The sequence below is a fragment of the Biomphalaria glabrata genome, chromosome 16 (genome assembly GCF_947242115.1).
Source record: "Biomphalaria glabrata chromosome 16, xgBioGlab47.1, whole genome shotgun sequence".
Taxonomy (NCBI): Eukaryota; Metazoa; Mollusca; class Gastropoda; family Planorbidae; genus Biomphalaria; species Biomphalaria glabrata.
The window spans coordinates 4,301,197-4,315,236 of NC_074726.1; the positions used below are offsets into that span (position 1 = coordinate 4,301,197).

Consider the following 14,040-nt stretch of genomic DNA (forward strand, 5'->3'; position numbering starts at 1 on the left):
TAATAAACAATAAACATTTTTAAAATAAAACCGAGGAAATAATTGTCAGTGGGTAAATATTAAATTACCCAAGAAAGTTATCTTAAAATTCTTCAAGCTAAGGCATGAAAGACATGTTGATGCATTTATTTACAGAGGAACCCACAATCCCCCATCTTTTCAACCTCTTTTTTTTTTTTTTTTTTTTTTTTTTTTTTTTTGAAAATGGAAATGTTTTATTTTATACATCAACAAGTCAACACATAGGTTTTTACACATTAGAACATATCCTGAATTCTAATTACATAAATTAACAAAAGGCTTTTGACAGCTAAAATGTTTCAGATTTCTTAATAGCAACACCTCATTTTGCTGATTCTATTACTTTAAGAGAATTTAGGAAAATAACTGACTAAAGTTCTATGTTTTAACTGTAGAACTTGAAGAGATAGAATTATGGATATCATATGGATATAATGTAAATGTGATAATGTACATATAATTAATTATGATGAATTGTAACTAGCACTCCCCTAGGGTCTTATATAATAAAATTTAATGAAGTCTGAATAATGTTTTAGTTAGAAAATATTTAAATGCTTTATCAACTGCTTGTGTTTCCGTGTGTCAACTGCTTGTGTGTCAACTGCTTGTGTTTGTGTGTCCGTGTGTCAACTGCGTGTGTGTCTCTGTGCTACTATCCCCCCCCCCCCTTTTTCTCTTTTTTTCACACACCATTCACATGCGGTTTACTTCCATATATTTTTTGTCTCTTTTTTTTTTTTTTGCCCCGTTGACATGTCACTCATTGTCCACCCCACCACCACCTTTCCGTTGCACTGTCTCGGGCAAAAGGGCAAGGGGTTAACATGACTTGTTTTTACTGCTCACCCCCCCCCCCCTTCCGCTCTTGCATGTTGTTGTCTTGGTGTCCTCAACCCATTTCACCCACGCTCCTATCTTCCTGGGATGTAGGGACCTCACTGGAATAGGTCTTTCTTGATGACCATTTGAATCCAGGAAATCGTCACCTCAGTAGATAAGCCTGCACCATGTGTGTGACAGAGTAGCCTGAATGTCTAAAATTACTACACACACACACACACACACACACAGGCGTACTTACTATTTGTTGCATGTTGTTTGACCTTCTACTGTTTTCTCGTGTGAGAAAGTGTTATATTTGTTTTTTTTAACCGAAAAAAAAAAGGGGGGGGGTCGAGTAATATAATATTTTATATTTTAAGCTTATATCAGCTTACTGCCTGTCTATTGAAAAGTTTGTACACGCCATTTCTCCAATACCCAACCTCGGATCAAGTTAAAAAATTGCTCAATTATTCAATGACATAAACAAGACATGAATCGATAAAAAAAAATTACTGGTAATTAATTATTTTGTTTGATACCAACAAGGGCAATTAATCCTTCGGTATTCACAACTACGTCTAAATATGCGGGGTTTCGTTCCCTTAGGTAATTGAAAACGTTATTTCTCCCACAACCCATTCTCGAATCTATTTGAAAACTTTCGAAATTTGAAACTATTATCTATTGTACGTTACAGGACACGAATCAATTTAAAAGAACGAACCAATTAGTCAATTAATAATCGGTAATGAATTATTTTGTTTGATATCGACAATGGAAATTAAACAGCTGATCTCTGGTACCCGTCAAAATGTGGGCCCCGTGTATTGGTCTTGGCGGGCCATCGAAGTATTGGTCATCGGTATATCTTACCACCCGAATGTTCGATTAGAAAGTGCTACTGTGTTTGGTTACCCCGCGTACAGACTATTAGATGCCAGTTCTTGTTTTATGCCCACCTACGCAGAATGCTTTGCGTTCAATGCCTTCAGAATTTCTGGGATATATTTCTTATCAGTAACATTGGTCGTATGTAAAAGTTGGGGGTGGAATTTAAAATGTTACCTTTAAACATGGAAGATTTAAATTTATCGATTTGATTTATTACCCTGCGACAGTTCACGAAAGATAGTCGACATTGAAAAGTAAATGATTAGTCAACATTGAAAAGTAAATGATTAGTCAACATTGAAAAGTAAATGATTAGTCAACATTGAAAAGTAAATGATTAGTCAACATAAAAGGATTGCTGTTTAGCGACATTTGTGTCCTTATAAAACGAAAGAAAGTTTTTTTTCTAAAACCTGTTATTTATTTTGTTTTAATATTTCATTATTTCCGACTTATTCCAATTTCATGGCACAAATTTGTGAAAGAGCGCTCTGTCGGTCTTTTTGGGGTGTGATCGTTTGTTTACGGTAACCGGTGTATCCTCAACACACTTAACATGCCTGCGACATGGAGATGATGTCATCGCAGCCTAGGCTTGCGACAGAGACTACTACTCAATTTTACGGCAGGCGCTCAATCAGACATTCCGACATGTCAGCGCACCTGTCACCGCCTCACAAGTGTCATTGAATTATTGTCACTGCCAAAAGCTTTCACTTGAAACCTCATTGTAGCCTACTTGGGAACATCGCCCCCCCCCTTTTTTTTTAAATTAACTTACACTAAACTAATTTGTGTACATTACTAGGCTAATTTAAATGCATTACTAGACTAATTTCTTTGAACCGTGTTTGAAGCATCCTAGTGAGCGCATAAGAGCTATTAGGTACCAACTGCTGATTGCCTTAAAGGTTTTTTTTTTTAAATGTGTCAAAAAGAGGCCCGGACGGAAACTGTTTAGCAAAGCCTAGGACTTGACAGGGGCGCGCCGAACTTGTTTGACAGGCTCCCGCAATAGTCTGCTCGTGAACTGAATGACAACAAACGCTAAAGCGTTGGGGCAGTCGCGGCAAGAATTTCTAATTTGAACAACGGACTCGGGTTTATTTTGTGCCTAACTATACCTGGTTGTCCCCCAAACATAAGGGATATAAATAGCAACATTTTCGGGTGGGGGGGGGGGGGGGGCTAATTTAAACAATCAACTACTTGGTGATTGATGTACCATGGTGTTGCTACTCTTGATTCTCTTTATACGCGTGTTAAGGGGAGGTATCCCTAGAGAAAATTGAGTTTTAGGTCTAGGATATCGATTTTTAACTAATAACATACATAAGTAGATCAATCATTTTTCTTTACATTACAATCATTTTTATTGCTTAAATCTGTGTCTAAAACATGTTTTTTAAATGTTTTTGTAAGGTCTATGAGACAAAATCTTAATAAAATTTATACTTTAAACTCATTTTTCTCAAAATGTTAGTTTTTGCACATGTCATTGTGCTTTACTAGGAATTTCTCCTAAACTACTTGATAGATTTTGATGAAATTTGAAACACTTCTTAAGGACATCATTAACTTTACTCGTACAATGATTTTTTTTCAATATTTTATTTACTTTTTTTTAAAAAGAATTTTTAATTAATATTTATCCTGTTTTTTTAGGTCTAAAAAATACTAAAAATTCAAAAATTTGTAAAAAATTTAACATACTCAAATCTTTAATTCTGACGTTGTATCAATTTAGAGGATCCTTTTTTCTTATCTTTTAATTCAATTTCATGTATTTCTGATCAATAGTTTTTACAAAATTCAGACTTTTAATTTGTATACAATAAACAATATGGCCGCTGTTACCATGGCAACCATCATTCAAAAAACTTTTTTTTAGCATTATTTATTTTAGAATATCATTATATGTTACCATAACAAATTTCAAAGGCCTAGCTTCAGAAATAACAAAAAGAAGGTTTTCAGGGATACCTCCCCTTAAAGATGATGTAACAGTGACGTCATGTATAGAGAATAAAGAAGCATATCTATAAAAAGACGCATTACTGCATTATGACTTTTAAGTGTATGAATTAAAAACAAACAAACAATTATTTAAATTAAATAGCACTTTGCTTATAACAATTGTTTGTAAAAGAGACGTTAAAATGATCATTTTCAGCAACAAGCTAGTCTACCAGTTTTTATGTTGTGCCCTGTGCTATATTTTGATATCATCCGAATGTCTAATTGGAAGTCTCCATTTTGCTTAATTTATAATTTTTTTTTTGGTGAACAGGTGTGTGCATACATTTCTTTTACTGTGCATTTTTATAACGACTTTTAAAAGGCGTAACTTTGCACTCTACTATCTTTTATTGCGCCATGGCCTAAATTGTGCCGATGTGCCAACAGCCCTAATCTTTATTAATCCTTCAAACTAACTTATATCCTGACTGTCTGAATTATGTAGTGGAATGTAGATCTAGATGACTTGCAGTTAATTGTGAAGTAGATAAACTCAAGAGTCTCTTTTCGTTGAATTTGGTACTTGTGTTGTTTTTTTTTTAAACCATGATTTTACAGCAATTCAATTCTATTTATCGTACTTGGTAAATCATGGTTCTCTAGGTATACATTACCTGTTGTTAGACGGCGAGTGAGAAGCGAATCACTTGATTTATGCAGGCATTGTTTATGGCATTACTTTTTTGTTTAATATCGACAGACCTAGATGCATGCCTGTTATTGGTTTTACTTATTAACTATTGACCACAAGGTTTTCATAATTACCAATCACGGTAACGTTCAACGTACAATGACAAAGATTTAACTCTTTCTCTCCGTAATTATTTACCACATTCTGGTGGAATCAACGCTGGTATCGTCAGTGTGGAGAGAAAGAGTTAACAAGGTTTTAATTGTAGGGAGGGCTAGACGAAGGGACATCTCTTCTGAAGCCGGGGCTATCTCTAGTACGTGTATAGACACTACTTCGAAATGAGTCTTTTGGATAGCGCACTGCTTTTGCGGATTAACTTAATCGTAATGTAGGTTCTAATCTACCATCGCCGTGTCGGTATGAGTATGTACCTTTGTGGCACTGCCATTCACGAGACGCACTACCAAGCAAATGTACACGCCAATTATCAGATTAATTGGGGTCATTCATATGGAGCTGCGTCGCTCAGCTAACCGGGGGGACCGCTTGCCAACATTGTTGACGAAATGCTCAAAATAGTTGCGTCATTTGTCTCCCCTCCCTCCCTTCTCAGTGTTGTACTAAACATTACGGAGATATAGCCCCTCGTTAAGTAGGAACCATTCTGTAATTCCTGTAGACGCTAGCCAAATTTAAAGTTTACTTTATGGGGTTTTTTTTATCGGTCTGAGGGCTTTATATTAAATTACGACACCGTTGTCACGTGCCACATCACAAAAAAACATTAAAAATAAACAAACGTCGAGACCAATAGAGCAGATCCTCTAAGGCAGTGTCTCCCAAACTTTTTCCCTAACGGAACACGTTTCGGAGTATTTAGCGGAACACAAGTTTCATGACTTTGAAGGTGTCTCCTCGATGAGCATAACTTCTTGATATCAGGCACGATACTGCTAAGTGGAATTCACAAATATCTGGGGTGGTGTCAAGCCAGTTTCTAGACTTAAACGTTGACTTTGTTCACACCAAAAGTCCTGCTTTGCAAAAATAGGTTGTAGGAAACTGAATTTGAGAAACAACAACAAAAAACAAAACCGGATAGCTTGTTTAGAAATAGTGTGATAGTTGTACTCTTGACCAAAAAACTCGAACAGAAATCATTTAATGGTTGATCGTATATTGTATCTTAGTTTTAAAATTAGGGTCGGAACCTAGATCTGTTCAAAGTTCATAGTGATATTATATAATTCATTTCATTACCAAGAAGAGCCAATACAATTTTTTTCTGCCTTTAATTAGAGATTAATTGACTAGTTGATCACTCCGGTAGTTCGTGAAACACCTAGTCATGCCTCGCGGGACACTAGGGTTCCACGGACACACAGGTTGGGGAAACATAGCTCTGAGGCCTCATTTTGAAGTTTTGAAGGATCGGACATGGCCCGCGTGTCGTAGTTTGTGCATCACTGCCAAATAATATCGGAATGTGTTACATGACCACATAAACCCTGTATAAACACTATATGCATTAGACATGAAACTGACATTTGACTGTTCTCGCTAAATCAGTGTTTTAACGTGCACTGAGATTTCTCTGGACTGTACAGGGAACTCAAGTCATATTCATGTAAAGCCATTTTAAGCCTGTTTTTTTTTTCAGCTAACAATGAGCCGATGATTTGAATTTCTTTTCCCAATACCAATCTGTTGTGAATTACTAAATATATCTATGTACACATCTATGTCAACTTGTTTGAAAAGGCTCATAGAGATAGGCACACCCCGTAGACTATCAACTGCAGCAGATACACACGACACACTGACTGATACTTTGGTCTTTGATAAGATACCCTGCGTGACAGAGTAGGTGGCCTTTGTGATGTCATTCGTGGGCTGCGTTTATCGCATTCCGGGCTTCCTTGTGACGGAGGGGAGGTGGGGGGTAGAGAGGATGGAGACCCACGCAAAATACTATGACGTCATGTTAACTTTGAATATAGTACGTGTGCCGTTATGCAAAATCATTGTAACCCTTTTTTTTAGAACGATAATTACAGTGATACCCTACCTACGGCCTGCGGATCATATTCAGCCCGTGATTCAGCTCACGGTGACCTAATTAATTAATTTTGTTTTATATAGTAGAAAGGGATCTAAACCCTGCCTTTTTCAGATAAATGGCAGTAATAAGCGGTTCTTTCCCTTATATAAGCCCCCTTTTTTTTAACATAAATCTTTTTTTTTTATTACTTGTTTCGGAATAGTTTAATATACGGCTAGGACCTGCAGAATAGTTTATCCAGCACCAGTTATGTGTCTTATTCCACTCAGTGCTGCTAAGTCATGACCCGTGGGGAAAGGGCACTTTTTGGTGTATGGGGGCTCTAAATCCAACAATTATCATATTAATTCTTTGTATTAAAGGATATATTACGTGTCGTATATTGTCAATGTCCCTATATCCCCGAATCATCATGAGTATTAGTATTTAGTCTTGTCTTGCCGCGGCTGTAGAGATTCGTCTGTTTTGTTTATGTTTCCAGTTTCTGGTCCATCCTTGAGGCTTCAGTTTCTGGTCCATCCTCGAGGCTTCAGTTTCTGGTCCATCCTCGAGGCTTCAGTTTCTGGTCCATCCTCGAGGCTTCAATTTCTGGTCCATCCTCGAGGCTTCAGTTTCTGGTCCATCCTCGAGGCTCCAGTTTCTGGTCCATCCTCGAGGCTTCAGTTTCTGGTCCATCCTCGAGGCTTGTGGCCTGAATAGATCTACTGTCAACTGACAAAGTGTCGATGACATAATAATTCACTTAGGCCAGTGTTTCTCAGACTGTGTTCCGCGGAACCCTAGTCCACACCAATATCCATCATAGTGAAAAAGGGCTCCAGAAAACACAAATCAATATAGTAACCAAGCTGCGTGCTAATATTCAGCAAACAAAAGAATTGGTGCTAGATAAATACAAAGTAGGCACAGACAGTGACCATCAAAAACAGTTCTCCATTCCAGTTTAGTCAGAGTACCCCCCCCCACACACCCTCCTGGGCACCACTCATCCTCCACACACAAAAAAAAAAAGGTCAAAGAAAGCTAGTAACTGAAATTGTTTCTGTTATGCATTGTCTTACTTCATGTGTATTGTGTACCGTTGATAATTAAATTCCATTATCGCTTTGCGTTGTGGTAAAAACATATTCCATAGCGCGATAAACTATGGTCTTCTCGGTATGTGTCCTTTTGTGTTTCAAATTAAGTATGCAAATTAAGTATGCCGTGGTTGTAAACCAGTTTTGAAACACGATTCAAACAATGACATTCGTGGTTTCGAAAGTCTTTCTATTATGTTAGCAACTGTAACTCTAAGATACAAATTGGTTTCGGATGTACAGTCCGGACGCCTTTCATTCTTTACGAAACCTTTTAAATATTTATCTTGTAATAGAAAAATATAATGGCGTACGAAGACATATATCCATCATCCTTTACTGCAATAATAACAAACAATTAAAGAGTAACAAAAATATTTAAGATACAAAACAAATATGCTCAATGTACATATCCAGACTATCTATCTAAGGCCACTGAAGTGAATACGCCAAATGCAGTGATGCCCAAAATACGGCCCGCGACGCGGTTCAATCCGGCCCGTCGAAAAGTCGGCACAGAGCGTAGAAAATCTCCCCTCCAAAAAAAAAAAAAAGTTGAAAAAGGTACCTTAACTCTACGTTAGGGCTCTTACATTTTCTCTGATGGATTGGTCCATGCCCTTTATCAATTGTGCGTTTATGAAATAGGATTCTGAATGTAGAATCTAACAGGAAGAGTGAACGCATTTTACCTTTTTTGTGACTATTAAGCAAAACATATTTGATTTGTAAAGAATGTGTCTGTGTTTTAAAAAAATACAACGTATAAACGACATTATTAAACGAATATGACGGACGCATTCTTGGTTTGAGCCGCGAATAATATAATTGTTAAATCTTTTACAGCCTAGATTCTAGAGGATCGATGGGAATATTTACCAAAAAGCGACAAGAAAATGAGTTGGTTGTAAAGCGAGCTATAATGTTGCTGATATTTTAATTAGAGAAATCAAGCCATTTTCTGACGCGTGGAAAAAAAGAGATAAACTTCAAATATCTCATACTTCTAATAATATTAGATCCACAGATTTGTAATAAAATAATTTCAAGTCAATTTCATTTCTTTTTTGTACCTTTTCATTCATGTGGCCCGTGACATGAGTGTTGGAAATTAAAATGACCCGCTAGACGAATTAGGGTGAGCATCACTGGCCAAATGTATTAGTGTGTATTGTAATATTCAGATACGGCTGCTCTGCTGGGTCCGCCTGATATGTTTGTTTCCCCCCCCCCACACGATGTTTAAAGGTATTTTTGTTTATTGTTCTATCCCTTCAAATGTGTCAACACCTTTGGTACCCTACCGCCCTTTACACTTGTCCGCCGCCACTGCTTTGAACGTGTTAATGAATAAACAATACACATAACCCGTGCTTTCACATATGCCTGCCAATACCAGCATTCTTGTAGGTCAGCTTCTACGTATTCAGAATCACGTCAAAGTTATCTTTGAAATTAGAACGACTCTTATGAGATTTGTAGATCTGCTTGAAAACAAAATTCGCTTAGTTGGCAACGCACGCATACACCAATGGCGCCTTGTCTTTCAGACACGAATCTTTTGAGTTGGCAAGAAATAAACGAACTTATATGACCCTTGCAAGGGTCAATGTCGTTATCGTTACACTTTGGTCAAAAGGGAAATGTCGTCATTATTGTGTCGAGCTACTGTACCTGTGACTTAGCTCATGCACCATCCTATTCGAGAAATATCTTCATATTGCCATTATAGTAATTTCACGAAATTACATGTTCGCCGGATGAGGGACAATCGCATCTCGAAAATCGTTCTCTACGGGCATCTCGCGTCTGGCTCAAGAAAAACCGGTCGTCCCCCACCCTCATTTATATGGATGTAATAAAATGGGATTTAAAAACAGTGAACATTGGTACTGACCATTGGGAAGACATAGCCCTAGCTAGACCGCACTAGTTGGAGAGAGACAGTGACCAAGAAAGCTATGGACAGCGAAAAAACATGGGCCTCAGCTCTTGAAGAAAAACGTGCCTTACGAGAAATGGTCGGCTTCTCTACCGCCAAAGCGAAAGCTACCTTGACCTGCTCTATACGTGGACGGGGGTTTCTCTCCAACATTGGGAAGACATAGCCCTAGACCGCACTTGTTTGAGAGAGACGGGGACCAAGAAAGCTATGGACAGCGAGAAAACATGGGCCTCAGCTCTTGAAGAAAAACGTGCCTTACGAGAAATGGTCAGCTCCTCTACCGCCAAAGCGAAAGCTACCTTGACCTGCTCTATACGTGGACGGGGGTGTCTCTCCAACATAGAGCCCTACAGCCACATGAAAAAGTGATCGAGATGAACCAGAGTCGTTCTACGACTGAATTTTACGAAGGCCAACCTCAGGAAATATGTCCTTGTTCATCCAAGCCTAGCTGTCTGGTCGTATGGTATGAGCACTAGACTGTCTTTCGGATGGTCTTGGTTCGCACCCTGCCCGCTGCCATCTCCCGTCGGCATGCGGGAGTTTTGAGCTATGATGTAACTATCTTCAAATCTGAAGACATCCGGTCCAACAAAATCACATCTTTTTTTTTTCTTCCACCGCAGACTTCTTTGCACAGGAGCGTCTCACTTTTCGTAACATTGCCAAAATCGGTCTTAAGAAAGGGGGCCCGTTAAGTAGTCACATTATTTGTGACATGTGTGAGAAGCTAATTAAAGTTATTCTTAGTTGTAAGACCCATATACTCACACACAAAATAGCTGTTTTGGGTTTAATAAAATAGTTGTAAAAAAAAAAAAGTAACTTTGAAATATTTGAATTTTCACCGATTAAAAAGCTAGCCAAATTAAATTTATAATTAAAATCTTATCGTAAATTTCAATGTCCAATTATATAATTGGCGTCGCGTTCTTCCCCTTGGCTAAGCTTTTAATTATTATTATTATTGTTAAATCATCTCACTTGAACATTCAAAGTTGCCGCCGACTAATTGAATTTCTTGTTTGCTAGTTATATCTATTAACTGCCTCCTGCGGGCCTTACTTTTCGACCATTGTTGCTTTGTAGTCATGTTGACCCACCCGCTAGTCAGGAGAGAGCTTTCTTGCGCTGACTTTGTTACCTGGATAACGAATCGGGGGGGGGGGAAGGTGGTGGGAGCAAGATATGAAAGTTGATAGTCTGAGTAATATATTCAAAGCAGGGATGTCAAGAGGCTTGATAGCTGGCCAGGAAGGTGGTTGACACCAGGGATTTCAGTGATAGACGTACCATCGTCTTGACCTGGGTGGCCTACCCTTATCTACTCCTCGTCTTGCGTGTGTGTGTGTTTTGGTGGACCATGGTCAACCTCTCTTATCTTTCTTATGGTTATAGGTGTGTTTGTGTGTGTGTCCTGAGGGGGGGGGGGGTGTAGTCCTCCACTCTATTCACGCCCTAAGAGCGCCGCTACCCCGGGGGCCAGGCTCTAACGTTCTATAAAATCAAAGGGAATGGCTGGACGTGTTTCGCCCACTTGTCACTGATAAACTTGACGCTAAACCCTGGCAAGGTGGGAGGATTGCCACTTTAAGTTGTTTTACATAACTTGTTAGTGAGAGGCAATATTCCAACGCTCGAAAACTCGTACTTTCCTTTTCAGGCTTTGTGCTTCATTTTAGATGTAAAGCTTTTTTTTTTTTCTTTTTAATTGAATGTTTATTTTTTTTTTTGGTACTTAATGACATTTTGAATTCCATTGGACCGGAAACTAATTATTTTAGTACTCCATCTTGCTTTGACAAAAAATAAAAATTCACTTTGTTGTATGGTCAATGAGTCTTTTAATTTTTACAGCTTTCTGTTTGCATGATTCATAGTCAAGGTGCTTTTGCTTAAAATTTGTTTTAAAAAAGTTTTTTTTCACAAGCCAAATGCTACTTTTGCATGAAACTTGACGCATTTTCTTTTTATATGCGCCTTTTCCAACTCTACTCCATCATTGACCCCTTCGAGCACAGACACACACACATACAAATGTATCAGAAACTCAGTATCCAATACTGTTCATGGGAAGTATTAATTTCAAAAGGGTTTCTTTCTTTGAAAAAAAAAAAAAAAAAAAAAAAAGTTTTCACGCTGGGTGTCATGGTAACGACCTGCCATAACTGTCATAACTGTCACAGTTGATACACCAACTTTCATGGGGACACAATGGGGCGTGTCTAGCAGTAAAGGCTTATTATATTAGTATGCTTTATGCTTTATTATATTAGCAGATAAGTTACCAATCATTCAGGCTTACTACATACTCTGCGCTCTATGGTCCAATCTCTTTTGTGGACCACTGGAGGGAAGGGGTTATCTGGAAGAAGGCTTTTGTGCAACTCAGAAAAGACAACTCTGCTCGAGTAGGGATTTGAACTCAAGCCCCCCTTGTTAGATGGCCAAGCGGTATTGGCCTCTATGCCACACCATCCCGCCTTTTTTAAAAGTACCATTTTCTTACTTATTACAAGCCAGCAATTAATTCCCATCAGTTCGGACTCTCTTCCCAAATTTCACCCAAGGTCCTGGGCAAGTCATTCTCTTCCCCAAATTTCATCCAAGGTCCGGGGCAAGTCATTCTCTTTCAAAATTGTTGAGACTTTGATTTCTGTTCTTCAACCTTTTTGTTTCTGCTGAGATTCACAAATGTATCCATAGAATAGCTTTCAATGAGTTCTTCGTCATGCTTATAATATAATTGCAAATATTTACTGTATCTGTAGCCGACATTTATCCAATTGTCAAGTGCACATCCAGGGCAGCATGGTCTCCAGAACACCTTAAAATCCTGAAATATTTTTTTTTGTTTAAAAGTACTTTTGTATAGTGCATTTTTCATGCTATAGCCCTATTGTCATATTTCTTTTGTGGATGACCTATTGGGATAATGAGTGTCTCGGACGTTTTCATGCTGGCTTTAGCTACAGCAATCACCCCTCAGCTTGAGTTTTAATTCAAACTCGAGGCTCTTTGATATGTAGCCACTCCACCTCACATCTAAATATATAAATATTTAAACTGAACTCACTGATAACTTTACCAGATTTCTTCTTTATGTCTGTAATGTACACACCGGTTACTTAATATTGTATTAATTTTGCCCTTTTTCTCCATCTTTTACAGGTCTATCGGGGCGATTATCGGAGGAGTTCCTTCACTAAAGAAACTCCAAGGGGCCAGCAATGATGACTGGGTTGACAGGCTCAACCATGTCTGGACAGTGTTTCTCTTGGCCCTGTTTGCCATCGTGGTCAGCACAGGCCAGTTTGTGGGTGACCCGATCCATTGCTGGTGCCCAGCAGAGTTCACCGGGGCCTATGTGGATTATACCAAGAGCTACTGCTGGATTAAGAACACTTACTTTATTCCAATGGACTCGGCCATCCCAGTGGAGCATGTCAACAGGGAGTCTGAGGAGATCACCTACTACCAATGGGTACCCTTGATACTTTTATTCATGGTGAGTAACACCCCTTATATATCTATAAGTACTCATTTAATTTATTTGAACATTTGGAAGGTAAAACCTCAATAAATCTCTAGAATTTTAGTCATAATAAATTTTAATCATAATGACCTGGTTACAACTTAGCTTTCAAACCTACCGAAAGACCCCTGGCTAAAATATTATTTGTATTTCGGAACTTAAAAAATGATCTTTACATTTATAAACCAATGTACAGTGCTATCCAAAATATTTTCTTAAAAAAAAAAAACTATGTTTGTTCTTTATTTCCTTTTATTATTTATTATTTTGTGTGTGATTTTCATTTTGTTTATTTTATTTGTGAATTAAAGGATTTTCCTTTTCATTTTTTTTTATTGTTTGTCAATAGGAGTGGCGTCAAACTATTGTATTGGCCAATAAGAAGGCTTAATTAAGTCAAGTGTTTTATAACAGCACTAGGACACTTTTGAAATCACACTTTTCAACTTAAAACCACTTGAAAAACTTAAAGAAACTTGGCTTGGTCTAGTTTATTAAATCAAAATTAATAGTGAAAAAAAAACAAGTTTTTCATTTTTAAAGTTGATTAAAAATAACATAAATAAAACATTGTCATAAGAGTTATAGAAATAGCTACAACATCTCTGACCTTTTTTATTTTTTCAATAAACATATGATCAGAGATTGTGGGCTTGTAGAAGACTTTGGTTGCTAATTTGTTAGATTAGGGTTTGAATCCTGGATTTATAATAGGGTTTTGATGTAATGCATGAAATTCATCTTAGAAAGAGCTTTTCAATTCACATGCACACATACCACAGCAGAAGTACTACACAACCAACAGAAACAAAACAGTTTTGGTTGTTTGATGCTTATTTGGTTCAGTACAGTTTGGGTTAGAAGAGAATGTTTATTTGTTTGTTTTGTATAATGTTAGACATGTTTCGGATTTCCTTCAGAGTTGAAGATAATTTACTTCCTAGTCCAAACCTCCCGCATAATGACAAGGGATGGAAACGGGCAGGGTTTGAACCCAGGACCATTGATTAAGTCCAATCGACAGTC

At 37.7% G+C, this 14,040-nt stretch overlaps 1 protein-coding gene across 3 annotated transcripts in view; it reads left to right on the forward strand.

Moving 5' to 3' along the window:
• LOC106068190 (innexin unc-9-like) overlaps positions 1-14,040 on the forward strand; it is a 64,654-nt gene that overhangs the window by 38,799 nt on the left and 11,815 nt on the right. For all 3 annotated transcript variants that reach the window (XM_056013634.1, XM_056013635.1, XM_013227502.2), the window contains one exon: positions 12,651-12,987. In XM_056013634.1, coding sequence (XP_055869609.1) covers positions 12,651-12,987 — 337 coding nt within the window. The remainder of the gene's footprint in view (positions 1-12,650; positions 12,988-14,040) is intronic.